Consider the following 20,172-nt stretch of genomic DNA (forward strand, 5'->3'; position numbering starts at 1 on the left):
TTATTGAATGGACCAATGAATTTTAAGTTGGATTAGGTAATCATGTGTTATAGCTTATATTTAATGATCCCTCTATGTTAGGCTCTGTGATAGGCATTTTCTGTTAAGCCTACATGTTAATTAGGCCTTGTTGCCCCCATTTTATTGATGAAAAAATTGAAATTTATTGATACATTATGTAAATTGCCCAACGTCACATAGTTAGTATAAAACTGGTTGGTCAGACTCCAAACTCCTGCATTACACTGCCTTATATAATATGGGCTAGAAGTGCAAATTTTGTTAGACTATTTTAAAACTCAGCACAAGTTTTGACCATTCTTATATGTCATCATTTTATAATCTTTTAGATAACATAATTTGCTGAAAAATCTACTTTATTGTGATATACAAGACTGTATGCAAGTCTCCTTATCTCAGTGGAATGATGCTAACAAAAACAGCTCCTGTTTATTGAATTATTGATCTGTATTAACTTGACATTTTACATTTTTTTTAAACTTTTTCAAGAACTAGAATAATGGTGATTATACCTTAAATGCCCAAATGTCTCTCATAAAAATATAAGGTATAATTTAAAATTTTTTTATTGAGGTGAAATTCACATAACATAACTAACCATTTTAAAGTATACAAGTAACTTAGTGCATTCACAATGTTATGCAACCCCATCTCTCTCTGTTTTAAAATTTTTTATCAGCACAGAACACCCCAGAAGTAATTACCTTCATTTCCCTGACAACCACTAATGGGCCTTTTGTCTATATGCATGTGCCTTTCCTGAATATTTCATGTAAAAGGAATCATACAATTGTGACCATTTGTGCCTGGCTTCTTTCATTCATTTAGTATGATGTTATCAGGGCTTATCCAAGTATATCAGTACTTCATTCCTTTTATGGCTGAGAAATATTCTGTTGTATGTAAATACCACAATTTGCTTTTCTTTTCATCCTTTGGATTGTTTCCACCTTTTGGCTGTTACGAAAAATGCTGCTATCATGTACAAGATTCTGTGTGGACATAGCTATCGTTTCTTTTGTTTATGTACCTAGTAGTAGAATTACTAGATCATATGGTATTTCTATGTTTATTTTTCTGAGGAACTGGTATACCATTTTCCACAGTGGCTACACCATTTTACATTCCCATCATCAATGTGTAGGGTTTCCTATTTCTGCACATCCTTGTCAATACTTATTATTTTACTTTCTTCATTATAGCCATTCTACTGCATGTGAAGTGGTATCTCGTTGTGGTTTTGATTTGCATTTCTGTAATGACCAATGATGTTGAACAACTTTCCATGTGCTTTTTGGCCATATATATATATATATCTTCTTTGGAGAAGTATGTATTCAAGTTGATATGTAGACTGAATGTTTGTGTCCCCCCAAAATGCATGTGTTGAGCCTTTAATCCTCAATGTGATAGTATTATTTGGAGGTGGGGTCTTTGGGGAGTGATTAGGGATGAGATTAGTGACACTGTAAGAAGAGATAGGAGAAAGTTTGCTTCCTTTCTCTGCTCTGTCATCTGAGGATACAACAAGAAGACTTCAAGTATATATCATCCACCAATAGAGACAGTTTTACTTCTTTAATTTTTATGTCTTTTATTTCTATTTCTTGCCATATTTCACTGGCTAGATAGGATTCCAGGACAATTTGAATAGAAGCAGTGACATCCTTATCTCATTCCTGTCTTAGACAGAAAGCATTCAATATTTTAACATTAAGTATATTAGCTGTAGGATTTTCATACTGTCTTTTATCAGATGCAGGATGTTTCCTAATTTCTGAGGGTTTTTTTGGTAGTTACTGTGTATTGACTTTATCAAATATGTTTTCTGCATCCATTGAGATCATCAGTTTTTCTCCTTTTCTCTGTTAATATATGAATCAATATGATTTATATTGATTGGTTTTTTAATCTTAAACTCGTTCTGTATTTTTCAGATAAACTCAATTTGATCATGAGGTATTGCTTTTATATTTGCTGGATTTCATTGGCTAATATATATATATATTTTTTAGCTTTTTTTTTTTTTAAGATTTTATTTATTTATTTGACAGAGAGAGAGACAGCGAGAGAGGGAACACAAGCAGGGGGAGTTGGAGAGGGAGAAGCAGGCTCCCCGCCGAGCAAGGAGCCTGATGTGGGACTTGATCCCAGGACCCTGGGATCATAACCTGAGCTGAAGGCAGTCGCTTAACCGACTGAGCCACCCAGGCACCCTAATTGGCTAATATTTTAAGAATTTTTGCCTTTATATATTTATTATGGATATTGGTCTATAGTTTTCTCATATTATGTTTGTCTGGTTTTGGTATTGAAGTTATGCAGATCTCATAAAATAGAGAAGTGTTTCTTCCTCCTTTTTTTACTAAAAGAATTGGGTAAAGTTTCTGTTATTTTATACTTAAATATTTGATAGAATTTACTAGTGACATCTTTTGGACCTGGAATTTTCTTTGAGGGAAGGTTTTTGATAATGGATTCAATTACTTTAATAGCTATGAAGCTATTAAGAGTTTCTACTTCTTCCTGTGTCAGTTTGGTAAATTGTATTTTTCAAAGAATTTATCCATTTCATCTAAGTTGTCAAATTGATAAAGATTTCCATAATATTCCTTTTCACTCTTCTAGTCTTTGTAGGATCTGAGTGATACCTCTGCATTTTTAATGTGAATATTTTATATTCTGTTTTATTCTGTTTTTTAAAAGATTTTATTTATTTATTTGAGAGAGACAGAGTGTGTATGCGTGTGCGTGGCACGAGTGGGGGAGGGGCAGTGCCTCTGCAGAGGCCCAGGGAGAAGCAGACTCCTTGCTGAGCAGGGAGCCCTATGCGTGGCTTTGATCCCAGGATCCTGGGATCATGACCTGAGCCCAAGGCAGACTCATAACTGAGCCATGCAGGCCCCTCTCTGTTTTATTCTTGATAGCCCAACGAGGTTTATTGATTTTGTTGATCTTTTCAAAGAACCAACTTTTAGCTTTGTTAATAAAAGAATCTGTGTCTTAATATTTAAAGTGTGTCTCATGTAGCAGAAATAAACAAAATAGAAAGTAAACAAACAAAAACCAATAGAACAGGTCAATGAAACCATAAGTTGGTTCTTTGAAAAGACCAACAAAATTGATAAACCTTTAGCCAGATTCATAAAAAAAAAGAAAAAGAAGAAGAAAAGAAAAAAGAGGACTCAAAATCAGACATGAAAGAGGAGAAATAATACCTAATGCCACAGAAATAAAAAGGATTGTAAGAGAATATTAAAAACTAGAAAAAAATGGATAAATTCCTAGAAACATAATCTCCCAAAACTGAATCAGGAAGGAATAGAAAATTTGAACAGACTGACAATCAGCAATGACGTTGAATCAGTAATCAAAAAACTCCCAACAAACAAAGGTCTAGGACTGAAGGACTTCACAGGTGAATTCAACCAAACACTTAAAGAAGAGTTAATACCTATTCTTCTCAAACTATTCCAAAAAATAGAAGAGGAAGGAAAACTTCCAAATCCATTCTATGAAGCCAGCATTACCCTGATACCAAAAGAAGATAAAAACACTACAGAAATGAGAACTATAGGCCAATATCTCTGATGAACATAGATGCAAAAAATTCTAAAAGATATTAGCAAACCAAATTCAACAATACATTAAAAAAAACCCCACAATCAAGTGGTATTTATTCCCGGGTTGGAAATCAACCATGATATATGATATCAATAAGAGAAAGGATAAAAACCATATGATCATTTTAATAGACACAGTGAAAGTATTTAACAAAGTAGAACATCCATTCATGATAAAAACCCTCAACAAAATATTTCTAGAGGGAACATACCTCAACATAATAAAGGCCATATGTGAAAAACCCACAACTAGCATCATACTCAATGGTGAAAACTGAGAGTTTTTCCCTTAAGGTCAAGAACAAGACAAAGATGTCCATTTTCAGCAGTTTTATTCAACATAGTACCCAGAAGTCTTAGCCACAGCAATGAGACAAGAAAAAGGATTAAAAGTCTTCCAAATTGGTAAGGAGGAAGTAAAATTTTCACTATTTGCAGATGACATGATGCTATATATAAAAAACCCTAAAGATTCCACCAAAAACTACTAGAACTGATAAAGGAATTCAATAAGGTTGTAGGATACAAAATCAATATACAGAAATCCATCACATTTCTATACACTAATAATGAAGAAACAGAAAGAGAAATTAAGAAAATGATCCAATTTACAGCTGCACCAAAAATAATAAAATATCTAGGAATAAACTTAACCAAGGTGAAAGATGTATACTCTGAAAACTATAAAACATTGATAGAAGAAATTGAAGATGACACAAACAAATGGAAAGACATTCCATGCTCAAGGACTCAAAGAACAAATATTGTTAAAATGTCCATACTACCCAAAGCAATCTACAGATTTAATGCAATCCCTATCAAAATACCAACAGCATTTTTCACAACACTAGAACAAACAATCCTAAAATTTGTGTGGAACCACAAAAGACCCCAAATAGCCAAAGCAACCTTGAAAAAGAAAAATAAAGCTGTAGGCATCACAATTCCATATTTCAGGTAATACTGCAAAGCTGTAGTAATCAAAACAGTATGGTGCTGGCACAAAAACAGACACCTAGATCAATGGAACAGGGTAGAAAATCCAGAAACAAACTCACAGTTATATGGTCAATTAATCTTTCACAAAGGAGGCAAGAATATACAATGGGGAAAAGTCTCTTCAACAAATAGTGTTGGGAAATCTGGACAGCTATGTGCAAAAGAATGAAACGACCACTTTTTTACACCATACACAAAAATAAACTCAATGAATTAAGGACCTAAATGTGAGACCTGAAGCTAACAATTCTAGACGACAGCACAGGCAGTAATTTCTCTGACACTGGTTGTAACATTTTTCTAGATATATCTCCTGAGGCAAGGGAAACAAAAGCAAAAATAAACTATTGGGATTACATCAAAATAAAAAACTTATGCACAGCAAAGGAAATAGTCAACAAAACTGAAAGACAACCTACTTAATGGGAGGAGAAGATATTTGCAAATGACATATCTGATAAAAGGATTATATCCAAAATACATAAAAAACTTATAAAAACACCCCAAAAAAACCCAACCCCCAAATAATACGATTAAAATGGGCAGAAGACATGAACAGACATTTTTCCAAAGAAGACATACAAATGGCCAACAGACACATGAAATATGCTCAACATCACTCATCATCAGGGAAATCAAATCCCCATCAGGATGGCTAAAATAAAAAACACAAGAGAAAGCGAGTGTTGACGAGGATGTGGAGAAAAAGGAACCCTTGTGCACCATTGATGGGAATGCAAACTGGTGCAGCCATTGTGGAAAGCAGTATGGAGGTTCCTCAAAAAATAAAAATGGAATGACCCTATGATCTAGTAATTGCACTACTGGGTATTTATCCAAAGAATACAAAAACACTAATTCAAAAGGATATATGCACCCCTATGTTTATTGCACCATTATTTCCAATAGCCAAATTATGGAAGTAGCCCAAGTGTCCATCAATAGATGAATGGGTGAAGAAGATATGGTGTGTATCTATATCTATATAGATATGTATAGATACACACACACACACACAGGAATATTATTCAGCCATAAAGAAAAATGCAATCTTGCCATTTGCAACAACATGGCAAGCAAAGTCAGTCAGTCAAAGGCAAATACCATATGATTTCACTCTATGTGGAATTTAAGAAACAAAGGGAAAAAAAAAGAGTCAAACCAAAAAACAGACTCTTAACTATAGAGAACAAACAGGTGGGTTACCAGAGGGGAGGTGGGTGGGCAGATGGGTGGAATAGGTGAAGATTAAGAGTACACTCATCTTGATGAGCACTGAATAATACATAGAATTGTTGAATCACTATATTATACACCTGAAAATAATATAACACTGTATGCTAGCTATACTGGAATTAAATTAAAAAAAAATAAAGTGGGTCTCATGTAGACAACTCTATCCATTTTGGCAAACATAGATATTTAATTGGAGTGTTTAGTCCATTTACATTTCTGTTATATTTGGATTTGTACATACCATTTTATTATTTGGTTTTTGTTTGAACAGACTGTTTTCTGTCTTACTCTTCCTCCATTCCTGCTTTCTTTTGGGTTGCTAGGATATTTTAAAAAATATATTTCAGTTCTTCTATTGGCTTTTTAACTATTTACATTTTTTTTTGTTGGTTGCCCTAGTGATAAAAATATACATTCCCAACTTTTCACAGTGTGCTTAAAGTTAATAATGTAGCACTTCATGTAAAATATATCTTCTAATGAAATGGGTTGTCCTATTCTTATTTTAAGGAAACTAATGTTAGGAAAGCTAAGTGTAATACCTAACTAATACCCATACAATATCTAAATTTTGAAAATTAAACCAAACTTACATTCCCAGAATCAGCCCAACTTGGTTTTAGTATATATTTCTTTTTTATATTTCTGTGTTACATTTGCTAAGGGTTTTGCTTCTATATGAATAAGAAAAATTGGCCTATAAATCTCCTGCATATGATATTCTTATCATATTTTCTTATCAAGATTATGTTCCTCTCCTCTCCTCTTTCCTTCCCTTCCCCTGCCTTCCCTTCCCTTCCCTTTTCCCTTTCCTTTCCCTTACCCTTCCCTTGTACCTTTTCTTTTCTTTTTTCTTTTCTTTTCCTTCCCTTCCCTTTCCTTCCCCTTCCCCTTTCCTTTCTCTCTCTTTTTTTTTAAGCAGGCTCCACAGTGGAGCCCTGCGTAGGGCTTGAACTCAAACTCTGAGATCAAGACCTGAGGTGAGATCAAGAGTAGGGTGCTTAACTCACTGAGCCACCCAGGTGCTCCAGAACTGGCATTGTATCTTTCTTAAGCATTGGTAGACTTTATTGGTGAAGCCATTTGACTTTTAGTTTTCTTTGTGTAAGGTTTATAATTATGTTTAGATTTAATAGTTTTATGAATATGTAAATTTTATGTTTTTTCTTGTGTCAGTATTGATAAGTTCTGTTCTTCATTTCTTCTAAATTTTTAGTTATTGGCATGACATTATTTATTATGTCCTTTGTGTGTGTGTGTGTGTGTTTGTGTTTGCCTCTTAGTTTTTCTTCTTCATTAATTTTCTGGGGGCTTATCACTTTTTAAAAACCTTTCACAAGAATGATCATTTGGCTTTGTTGATCCTTTTTATTATATGCTTTTCTACTTACACATTTTATTTATAATTCTGTTTTTTGTGTTATGTTTTCTGTATTTTTATTAATTTTTGAAATAGATTCTTAGATACTTATTAGCAGCTTCTTTTCTTTTCTAATATAGGCATTTAAGTCCCTAAAACATGATTTTAGGTGTAGTCTAAAAGTTTAATATGTAATTATTATTTATTATTATTAAACTCAAAATATATTCTAATCTCAATTGTGAAATTAGAAGTATATTCTAATATACTTCATTTTTAATTTTATACATATTTTTAAAGATTTTATTTATTTGAGAGAGAGAAAGAGAGAGCACGAGCAGGAGGTAGGGGCAAAGGGAGAGGGAGAAGCAGACTCCCTGCTGAGCAGAGTCCCAAGCAGACCACACTGAGTGCAGAGCCCTACACAGGGCTAGCGATCCCAGGATCCTGAGATCATGACCTGAGCTAAAGGCAGGTACTTAACCGACTGAGCCACCCAGGCACCCCTTATTCTAATATACCTTAAAATATATTTCTTCTTTGAAGTATATTTCTTGTTTTATAGATATTTGTGGATTTTCTTTTTAAACTTTTGTTATTTCTATATTCTCACATCAAAGAACATGTTCTATAATATTTCTATTGAAACGTATTGAGATTTGCTCCATGACCTTGTATGATGCCTTTGTAAATATTTCTGTGTACTTTATTAATTTTTTAAAAGATTTTATTTATTTATTTGAGAGAGAATGAGAGGGAGAGCACAACCAGAGAGGGGGCATAGGGGCAGAGGGAGAGGGAGAAGGAGACTCCCTACTGAGTAGGGAGCCCGACATAGGGCTCAATCCCAGGATCCTGAGATCATGACCGGAGCTGAAGGCAGATGCTTACCTGACTGAGCCACCCAGGCGCCCCTCATATGTACTTTAAATGAAACTGTGTTTTGCAGTAGTGTACAGTGTTTGATCAAATTTCATTAGGTCAAGTTAGCTAACCATGTTATTCAAATATTCTGTCTCTTTACTGATTATTTTGTTTCTTCTTACTGAGTTATTTCAAAATCTTACCATTATGCTATGGATTTGTCTACTTTTGTTTCAGTAAACTTTTTTTTCTTTGCTTAACAATTTACACTAGTTATAACTTCTATGTGACTTAATTTTTTAATCAATATCAAGCTTGAAGTGTATCTTTTTAATTTAGTAATGTTTTTGCCTTAGAGTCTATTAATACAACTATATCAACTTTCTTTTGGTTTTTGTTCACATGTCTTTTCATTTTTTTACTTAACTTTTTCTATTCCTTGTTTTAAATGTTTTGTGTGTAAATGGCATATATATTTTATGGACCTGACGATCTTTGTCTTTTAATTGTAACATTTAGTCCCCTCCATGAAATGTGCTTTCTAATATATTTGGATTTAAACCTACTATTTTATTATTGCTTTTTTATTTGTTGTACATCACCTATGTTTATTTTCATCTTTGTTGCCTCCTTTTGGATAGATTATTTCATATTATTCTGTTATCTCTCTCTTAATAGGTTACTACTTACACATTGAAGTATTTTCCTTCTAGTGGTTACCCCAGAGAATATAACATTCTTGACTTATCAAAAAATCTAATATAAATTAGTCTTTTATTTCCTCCTGGACAGTGTAAGGACATCAGAATACTGTAACTACACTGGGCCCTTGCAGACTCAAATACATGTGTTGTCTTATCTTTTAATGCTTTTATTTAATTTCAGGAAGACATTTTAGTTTTGTTCAATAATGTTAATATATATTTATATTTTCTATATATTTACCATTTTTGTTGCTCTTAAGTTTTTCCTGCATCACTGAACATCTACATCGTATAATTTTCCTTGTGTCTGAAAACCTCATTAATTATTTCCTTTACTATGGCTCTTTTAATGAGGAATTTGTTCAGTTTTTGTTTGTCTGAAAATATCTTCATCTTTATTCTTGAATAATATCTTTACTGGGTGTAAAACTAGGTTGCTTTTATTTTCTTTACCATTTTGAAAATACCATTCTATCATATAGTGTCTTTCGTTGTTTTTGCTACAAGATCAGCTATTTGTCCAGTTGTTGTTTTTTGGTAGGTAATCTATTTTTTTTTTCTTGTGCTTCTTTTTGGGTTTTTTTTTTTTTTTTTTGGTCTCAAGTTTTGAGCAGTTTTGCTATGAAACACCTACTTGTGGATTGATAATTTATTTATTTACTTATTTATTGGTTTGAGGTTCTTGGTGGATCTGGAATATATGGCTTGACTTTTTTTTTAAATCAGGTTTTAGAAGTTTTCAGCTTTTATCTCTTTAAATACTTCTCTTACACCATTCTTTTTCTTTGTCATTTGGGATTGAGGGTAGGTAACCATTCTTATTTTAAAAACACTATTTTTTTTTAGTTTTTCTAATCTCATATTTTTTTTCTTTTTAAGGATTTTTTTGTATTTATTTGACAGAGGGAGACACAGCGAGAGAGGGAACACAAGCAGGGGGAGTGGGAGTGGGAGAAGCAGGCTTCCCGCTGAGCAGGGAGCCCGACATGGGGCTCGATCCCAGGACCTGGGATCATGACCTGAGCCGAAGGCAGATGCTTAACTGACTGAGCCACCCAGGCGCCTCTCATATTCTTTTCTTTAGGTTTTAATATTTATATGATTTATTTTTCTAAAGTAATGATTCTTTCCCCCCATAGGGATACCTCAAGTACTTCCCCCCAATCTTTAAAACAACTCTGCAAATACTTATTTTTGCTATTTTCATATATTTTTACAGTTATTCAAAGAGATTAACTTGCCCAAGTTTACATAACTGCCAAGCAACTAAGGCTGAAATTTGAACCAAAGTCCAATTGATTAAATATTTCTTGCTCTTCATTATGTGAGGTTGTATTTCCTTTATTATGTCTCTTTGTCTTTTTTACTTGGTATTTAGAGAATAGCTGTTATTCCAAGTGGTGTGTATATTGATGAATTGTCTTAGTCTATCTTAAAATAACATTCTATCATTCCATCTATAATTATTAGATGAATAGAAGTGCACAACTTTATGAGCCAAATAAACTCACGGGGTTTATTTTCTACAGGGAAAAAAGAATGTATATCGTTTATTCTAATAGAGTATATGAAGAGATAGTTGCCATGGAGAGAGACAGATAAGGTAATGTCCCAACTGATGAGATCAAGAAAGAATTCATTGAGTAGGTAAAATTTACCATGGAAGAGATAGCCATGTGAGAATTCTTTTTTACTGTATTCAGGGGTAAGGTGTACTGTACATTTGTTTGTTAATATATAAAAGAAAACCAGTACTACTATTTCATATTGTTTTCTCCTGTAACAAATCTATTTGTACATACTCAAATTTTCACTAATTGGGTAGTTAATTATGTAAGCCATAACATTTTGTCCATCTTGAAACATTTACACAGTAATTAAAAAGGTTTTTTTTCCTCCCAGGTTATTTCATTTTTGGCTGCAGTTTTGCATAAAAAGGGAACTCGTGAAGATATTGAAAACAACATGCCGGAGTTTTTACTAAGAAGTATGAAAAAGGAGCCCCCTTCTATAGCAAAAAAAGTAAGATGTTTAGAAACCTACAGCTTATGAAGCTGGTATTGGGAAAGTACACAAACACACAGTACAGTACACAGCACACATTATAGTATAAATTCAAAACATATAAGTTAAAGACATCATTAAGATGTTTGTTTTATAGATCTAATTCTTGAAGGATTATCAGTTTCATCCTCAAATTAAGTATAATTGACTCTCAAAGTGGTAATACAATTTTAGCTTAAATTATTTTGGAGGTTTTCAGTCTTTTTCTTGGCTGAATCTATATGACTTACTTTCATTAATTTGTTAAATTTTCATAAATGTTTATGTAAAGTTAATCAAAGTCCATTATATTGTTTTTTATTTATGTGAGAATGAAAAAGGAGACAGTTATAGATATTGATAACAAAGGTATGTCATTGATAAAGTTGTTCAGCAGAATAATTACATCCTGAAAATCTGAAACAAATTCTTCCTACACAAAGGACTGTTGAAGTTGGAATTAGAAAGACTAAGGTCTGGGTGTGTCTTTGTCTCTGCCCTTGTGACTATGAATGGTATTTATGTATACATTTCAGCTTTCTCCTTTGTAAATGCATGTTTATAAATATCTCATATATGACTCATAAAAAATAAGAGATTTCTAATAAAATAATGAAATGCAAGAAAACGTATATTTTTGTGTCTCACTTTTAATATTCTTCTCAGGAAACTGGATAGAAATAAAGATGAAGTGATTTTATGAACTCTTTATTATGGTAATGAAATCACTTTCTACAAGTCAAGTTTTAAACAGTCTCATCTATAATAGAGTCTTATACATAAGATTGCTGAGGCCAATTTACTATTGTCTATCTTTGGGGCATTTTAGTGCAAAATTTTGAGAAGTATTGGCTTACGGTATTATTATTACTTTAAAATTTTTATTATTTTTAATATTTTAAATACATCCTGTGTCAAATTTAATTTGATCCTAAAGAAGTATTATAATTTTCTTTTTTTAAAGCATATTTTTTTGACCTGAGCCATTTTATTTTATTTTTATTTTATTATTTTTTTTTGAAATTCAATTAACATACAGCGTATTATTAGTTTCAGAGGTAGAGTTCAGTGATTCATCAGTCTTATATAACACCCAGTGCTCATTACATCACATGCCCTCCTTAATGTCCATCACCCGATTACCCCATCCCTCCCCTCCCTCCCCTCCAGCAACCCTCAGTTTGTTTCCTATGATTAAGAGTCTCTTATGGTTTGTTACCTCTTTGATTTCGTCTTGTTTTATCTTTCCCTCCCTTCCCCTTTAAAGCATATTCTTAATGTGTCTTTAAATCTTCTAGAGTTCAGATACTGTTTGTAGTCCTGTTTTCAGTTGTTATTTGATTCTAAATGTCAGTGCAGAATTTATTAATATCTTATGTCAGTTCTGATAGTTAACAGGGCAGAAAAACAGCAGGGAAAAGTAATACTTTAAATAGGTGAAGATATTAATATATAATGTATATTTATTTACATTTATATATTTATATAGGCACATATGCATGTATATGTGTAATTCCTTGTTATAATATACACAATTTTTCTACCTCCTTCAGTTCAATTCTTAAGTATTTATTTTTAATCTTATATTCTAATGAATTTCACTTAAGTTGTATATGTTTTTTTTGAGTACTACTTTGTCTGCATTTTATAGTTTTCACTAGGTGGTCTTTTCAAAATTGTCTGTGACTCTATAGTTTTTCTCTTTTACTCAAGTACTATTTAAAGTGAAGTTTAAAATTTCCAAGTGAATAGATATTATTGGGGGATGGAGAATGATGGGAGTATTTAGCCTTTGTTGTTGATTTCTACTTTTGTTGTTCAGATAATACTGGCTTGATTTTTTTTTTTTTTTTGGTGGCTAAAGCCGTGGTCAGGTGTTTTTAATGCTGTGCGGTTACATAATCTCAGTTATTTTAAAATGTTTGCAAGTGTTTTGCATATTCTTTGTTATTATGGCCACATAGTTCTAAATATATATGTTAAATCAAGGTTAATTATATTGTTAAAATTCTTAATACTGTTTTGTTTTGTTTTTGGTCTATTTGAGCAATTAAATTATGAGAAAAATATATTAAAATTTCCTGCTATGTCTTTCAGCTTTCTCATTTCTTCTTGTGTTTGTACCACTTTTTGCTTATTTAACAACTTCAGTTGTTTCAAAAGTTTTATGTACTTTTATATTGCTGTTTTACTGGATTGATAGTTTATCTGTGTGTAGAATTCTAAGTTAAAAGTTTTCTCTTAAACTTGACCAAAATAATTTTATTTTCTTCTATCACTCTATATTGTAGATGAGGTTCCAGTCCTGAACTGATTTTTTGCTTGTACAGGAAATTTTCTTTTTGTTTGAAAGTGTATAGCACTTTTTCTTCAGTTTAGAAATTTCCTCAGCCCCAACACTCACTATGAACTCTGAAGTTCTCCTGCTTTGGAAGAATATACACAGTACTTTATATAGGGGAAGTGGAGTGCTGCTTCTCTGAAGCAGATGATTGTCATAATTGTTTCCCCTTTAATTAATTACTCTGCCATTACTTTGCATTGTTTTCTTTTTTCTTTTTTTTTTTTTAAGATTTTATTTATTTATTTATTTGACAGAGAGAGAGAGCACAAGCAGGGGGAGTGGCAGGCAGAGGGAGAGGGAGAAGCAGGCTTCCCAGTGAGCAGAGAACCCGATGTGGGGCTCAATCCCAGGACCCTGGGATCATGACCTGAGCCGAAGGCAGACGCTTAATGACTGAGCCACCCAGGCACCCCCTTTGCATTGTTTTCTTAATTTCTTTTTCTGATAATTCATTGCTAATATATAGAAGCACAACTGATTTTTATATATTGATTTTGTGTCCTGCGTATTTACTGAATTTATTTTACTGAGTTCTAAGAGGTTTGTTTTTGTTTTTGTTTATGGCATCTTTAGGGTTTTCTACATGTAATATCGTATCATCTACAAACAGACAGTTTTACTTCTTCCTTTCCAATTTGAGTATCTTTTATTTCTTTATTTACCTAATTGCTCTGACTAGGACTTCTAGTCCTATGTTGAATAAACTGGGTAAGAATAGGCATCTTTGTCTTGTTACTGATCTTAGAGGAAAAGTATTCAGCTTTTGACTGTTGACTGTGATATTAACTATGGACTTGTCATATATGGTCTTTATTATGTTGAAGTATGTATTCTCTATGTCCAGTTTGTTGAGAGTTTTTATCATAAAAGGGTGTTGAATTTTGTCAAATGCTTTTTTTTGCATCTATTGAAATATGATTTTTATCCTTCATTTTGTTCATGCGATGTATCACATTTATTGATTTGCATATGTTGAACTATCAGTGCATGTAAGAAATAAATCCCACTTTGATCCTGGTGTATGGTCCTTTTAATGCACTGTTGAATCTGTTTGTTTAATATTTTGTTGAGGATTTTTGTGTTTATATTCATCAGGGATATTGGCCTGTAATTTTCTTTTCTTGTGATACCCTTGTCTTTGATATCAGGATAACATTGGCCTTGAAAAATGAGTTTGGGATTGTTGGGAAGGATTGACATTTCTTCAGATGTTTGGCAGAATTCACTAGTGGTGCTGTCTGGTCCCGGACTTTTCTGTGCTGGTAGGTTTTTGGTTACTGATTCAATCTCTTTACTAGTAATTTGTTCAGATCTTTCTTCATGATTCAGGCTTGTTGGATTATATTTTTCTGGGAATGTATCCATTTCTTCTAGGTTATCTAATTTCTTGGTATATAATTGTATAATTTCATATGATCCTTTGTATTTCTTGTTATCAGTTGTAATGTCTCCTCTTTCATTTCTAATTTTATTTGAGTGTTTTCTCTTTTTTCTTATTCTAGCTAAACGTTTGCCAACTGTGTTTATCTATTCAAAGAATCAGCTCTTAATTTCAGTGATCTTTTTAGTGTTTTTCTAGTCTCTATTTCATTCATTTCCACTATGATCTTTGTGATTGCTTCTACTAACTTTGGGCTTAATTTGTTCTTTTTTTTTTTTGAGGTTTATTTATTTTAGAGAGAGAAAGCATGCATGAGCAGGGGTGGGGAGGGGCAGAGGGAGAAGGAGAGAGAGTTCCAAGCTGACTCCACACTAGATGTGGAGCCCAAATGGGGGCTTGATCTCACAACCCTGAGATCACGACCTGAGCCAAAACCAAGAGTTGGATGCTCAATTGACTGTGCCACCCAGGTGTTCCTTGTTCATCTTTTTATAGTTTCTTGAGGTATAAAGTTATGTTGTTCATCTGTGATTTTTCTTTTTTCTTAATGTAGGTCTTTATCACTAAAAATTTCTTTTTTAGAACTCCTTTTGCTGCATCCTATAAGTTTTGGTATGTTGTGTTTCAATTTTTGTCTCAAGATATTATTTGATTTCCCTTTTGATTCCTTCTCTGACACCTTTGGTTGTCAGGAGCATATTGTTTAATATCCACATATATATGGATTTTTCAGTTTTCCTCTTGTCATTGGTTTCTAGTTTCATTGTACACAAACTTGTATTGTGGCCTAACATATTATCTGTCCTGGAGAAAGTTCCACATGTGCTTGAGAAGAATATGTATTCTGCTGCTGTTAGATGAAATGTTGTATATATGTCTGTTAGGTCCATCTGATCTAACGTGTAGTTTGTCTGATGTTTCTTGACTGATTTTCTGTCTGGATGATCTATCTGTTGTTGAAAGTAGGGTGTTGAAGTCCCCTATTATTATTATATTGCTGTCATTTTCTCTCTTCATACCTGTTAATATTTGCTTTATATAGTTACGTGTTCTGATGTTGGGTGTAATATTTACAGTTGTTATATTCTGTTAATGAATTGACCCCTTTTATTATGATCTGATGACCGTCTTTGTCTCTTGTTATAGTGTTTGGCTTAAAGTCTTTTTCTAGGAAAATTTGCTTTTTTGTTGTTTGGGAAGTTTTCGCTTACATGGGTATAGGATAGATTCCTCAGTTCTCCAAGTATGTCAGTTTTCATCTACTCTTACACAGTTCTGGTTATTGGGCAGGACCACTTCCAAGAATTTTACACTATTATGGATTTATTTTTATATTTGTTCTTTGGTTTCAGTTGCATCAATACATACATTTGTTTAGTTAATCATTTGACCTGGAATTTCATAAAGCTTTTAATGGGATTACCAGTGACATCCTAAATTAATTCCTCAGAAGGAAATTCAAACAAATACTATATTTTTGTGTGACAGAATTCTTTTTTTTCTTTAATATTTTATTTATTTGACAGAGAGAGAGAATACAAGCAGGCAGAGCAACAGGCAGCAGGGAGGGGGAGAAACAGGTTCCCCACGGAGCAGGGAGACCGATGTCGGGTTCGATCCCGATCTCAAAAAAAAAATAAAATTTTGTGCATTTTTTAAAAGATAGTCTGTGAAATAGCTAGAAAAGAAATAAATTCCTTTATATTTATTATGCTAATGCCAGAATTGCAATGGAATCCTGAAAAATTAATGTTGGAACTCCTTGAAAAACAAATACTTTTAATGAATCAAATGTTACAAATTAAGGAGTGGTGGATTTGGGGTATGTGTGTGTGAAATGATACATCTCATATATATTTTGAAACTTTTCAAGTGTGAATAAATCATCTAAGAATGCATGAAATAGATGTTTCCTGCCAAGAATAAATTCCTAAAGGAAAATACACAAAGTATGCATTTCACATATTAATTCTTGGAATGAGTCTTTAGATTTAAGCCATTAGGATTGGAATTCAGTCTTTAAGAAAATCAAAGTAAATTAATTTTAAAATATTGCTATCTCATATGATAAAGCTTTATTTTATTTATTTTTTTAAAGATTTTATTTATTTATTTGACAGAGAGAGACACAGCGAGAGAGGGAACACAAGCAGGGGGAGTGGGAGAGGGAGACGCAGGTTCCCCGCTGAGCAGGGAGCCGGATGCGGGGCTCTATCCCAGGACTCTGGGATCATGACCTGAGCTGAAGGCAGTCGCTTAACGACTGAGCCACCCAGGCGCCCCATGATAAAGCTTTAAAGAGTCTGTGAAAATTCATAATCAGTATTAATGCAGAGGAGAATTTTTCTAGTAATCACATTATCAGAAGCAGTTTCAATGGTGATTGAACAAAAATATGTTTCCAGCATTTTATTTACTATACACTATTTCTTTAGTTTCTGATGTATACCAAGAGGATTATCTTCCAAATGATGCTACTGTGAAAATCCTCATGCATATATCTTGCAACTTCTTGCCATCATAACTATGGGATAAATTCTTGGTACTGGAATCACACAGTCTGTGGTACTGAAATTATGGGTATATTACATTTTGACAGCTAGAGTCAAATTGCCTTTTAAGAGCTTGTGCCAATTTGTATCCTCACCAATAGTGTAAAATTGTGTCTGTTTCCCACCTTTTCATTTATCCTAGGTGTTAACAAACAAATTATGTCAGAGATGTTGAAAAATTACACCTTGCTCTGATTTCTATTGCTTTAATTATGAGTGAGGTCAAGTGTCTTTTCAGAATCTTAAAAGACTTTTAATAGCTTTTTAAAGCATCAAGTTCTAGTTTTAATCCTATTTCTTAATAGTCCTTAATCAGATGTTCTACATACTAATCTTTTGTCCATTATGTAATCTCTAAATATTTCTTCCCTACTTTTTCCGAGTCAGCTTTTGACTTATTTATTGTATTTTTTAAAAATTTGGGTAGTTAAAAATATCTATCTTTATAGCTTCTAGGTTTTATGCCTGCCTAGAAAAATCTTCTGTACCTAAGATTGTAAATTCACCCATGATTCTTTTATAATGTGTATGACTTTATTTATACCTTTACATCTCGTGTCAGCCTGAATTTATTTTGCTATAAGGAATGATCTATTGGGGCACCTGGGTGGCTCAGTCGTTAAGCGTCTGCCTTCGGCTCAGGTCATGATCCCAGGGTTCTGGGATGGAGCCCCACATCAGGCTCCCTGCTCCACGGGAAGCCTGCTTCTCCCTCTCCCACTCCCCCTGCTTGTGTTCCCTCTCTCGCTGTGTATCTCTCTGTCAAATAAATAAATAAGATCTTTAAAAAAAAAAAAAAAGGAATGATCTATTAATCCAGCTTTATTTTTTTCAATTGGTTAGCCAATTATTTTAATTGTCATTTATTAAATAAGCCCTCTTTTTCACAATATTTGAAGGGTCACTTTTGAGTAAAATGAAACTCATTTATAAATGTGTGGGTATATTTCTAGATATATTGTTCTGTCCTATTGATTTATTTGTTCATTTATCTTTCAGTGCTAAACAGTTTTAATTTTTTTGGCTTTATAATATGTTTTAATGTTTGGTAGGATTAGTTTGTCTTCAAATTCTCAATTTTCTCCTAAAAACCTATTGACATTTTAGTTGGTATTACATTGAATTTATTGATTTAGGTAGGGAGAATGAACATCTTTACACTGTAAATACTGCATATCCAAGAGTAGTTGTATCATTTGCTTAAATCTTCTTTCTTGCCCTTCAGAATTTCTAGCTTTCTTCATATGACCTAGTTTCTTGTTCATTAAGTTTAACTAGGTATTCTTTCTTTTTGGTTGCTATTACAAATGGAGTTTTTTAAATTTTATGTTCTAACTGGTCATGTTTTTACATATATTAAGCCACATGCCTTTTCAGGCCTTTTTTGAAGTATTAATGACATATTATATTAGTTTCAGGTATGCAAAATAATGATTTGTTATTTGTATACATTGCAAAATAATCACCACAGTAAATAAGTCTAGTTAACATCTATCATCATACATAGTTAGAAAAAAATTTTTTTTTCCTGTAAGGACTTTTAAGATCTACTGTATTAGCAACTTTAAAATATTCAATACAGTATTAACTATAGTCACCATTACATTTTCATGAATTATTTATTTTATAGCTGGATGCATGTCACATACCACACTAATGCCCTAGCAACCATTAATTTATTCTCTGTAGATATGAGCTTGATTTTTTTGGTTTGTTTTATTTTGTAGATTCCACATATAAGTGAAATCAAATGATATTTCTCTTTCTTGGTCTGACTTGTTTCACTTAGCATAATACCCTCAAGGTCCATCCATGTTATCACAAATGGCAGGATTTCATTCTTTTTTATGGCTGAATAGTATTCTGTGTGTGTATATATGTGTTATATATATATATATCACATCTTCTTTATCATCCATCAGTGGACACTTAAGTTGTTCCCATATCTTGGCTGTTGTAAATAATGTTGCAGTGAATATGGGGGTACATAAATATTTTCAAATTAGTGTTTTTGTTTTCTTCAAATACCCAGAAGTGAAAGTCCTGGATCATATGGTAGTTCTATTTTTAATTTTTTGCTTTTCATAGTGGCTGCACTAATTTAAATTCCTACCAATAGTGCGTAAGGGTTTCCTTTTCTTAAAATTGTGGCTAACACTTGTTATCTCTTGTCATTTTGAAAATAGGCAGTCTAACGGATGTGAGGTGATATCTCATTGTGGTTTTGATTTGCATTTCCCTGATGATTAGTGATATTTTTCATGTGCGTATTGGCCATCTCCTTTTCTTCTTTGGAAAAACGTCTATCCAGATTCTCTGTCCATTTTTAAATTGGATTTTTTTTTTTTTTTGGCTATTGAATTGTATGTGTTCTTTAGTATTTTGGATATTAAATACTTATCAGAAGCTTTTTAGTTTGATGTAGTCCCTTCTGCACAGCAAAGGATATTGTCAACAAAATGAAAAGACAACCAACTAAACAGGAGAAAATATTTGCAAATCATATATCTGATAACAGGTTAATATCCAAAATAAACAAATTTTTGTTTTCGTTGCCTTTGCTCTTGGAGTTACATTAAAAAACCCATCACCATTCCTCTGGCTATTCGGGGTCTTTCCTGGTTCCATACAAATTTTAGGATTATTTGTTCCATTTCTTTGAAAAAAGTGGATGGTATTTTGATAGGGATTGCATTAAATGTGTAGATTGCTCTAGGTAGCATTGACATCTTCACAATATTCTTCCAATCCATGAGCATGGAACGTTTTTCCATTTCTTTGTGTCTTCCTCAATTTCTTTCATGAGTATTCTATAGTTTTCTGAGTACAGATTCTTTACCTCTTTGGTTAGATTTATTCCTAGGTATCTTATGGTTTTGGGTGCAATTGTAAATGGGATCGACTCCTTCATTTCTCTTTATTCTGTCTTGTAGGTGTATAGGAATGCCACTGACTTCTGTGCATTGATTTTATATCCTGCCACTTTACTGAATTCCTGTATGAGTTCTAGCAGTTTTGGGGTGGAGTCTTTTGGGTTTTCCACAT

The 20,172-nt window shown here is 32.7% G+C and overlaps 1 protein-coding gene across 1 annotated transcript in view; it reads left to right on the forward strand.

Moving 5' to 3' along the window:
- Nucleotides 1-20,172, forward strand: part of ERCC6L2 (ERCC excision repair 6 like 2) — a 135,280-nt gene that overhangs the window by 11,065 nt on the left and 104,043 nt on the right. Inside the window, exon 3 of the mRNA XM_021677931.2 lies at nt 10,710-10,829. Within this exon, the coding sequence (XP_021533606.2) occupies nt 10,710-10,829 (120 nt within the window). The remainder of the gene's footprint in view (nt 1-10,709; nt 10,830-20,172) is intronic.

Source organism: Neomonachus schauinslandi, chromosome 13 (genome assembly GCF_002201575.2).
Source record: "Neomonachus schauinslandi chromosome 13, ASM220157v2, whole genome shotgun sequence".
Classification (NCBI taxonomy): domain Eukaryota; kingdom Metazoa; phylum Chordata; class Mammalia; order Carnivora; family Phocidae; genus Neomonachus; species Neomonachus schauinslandi.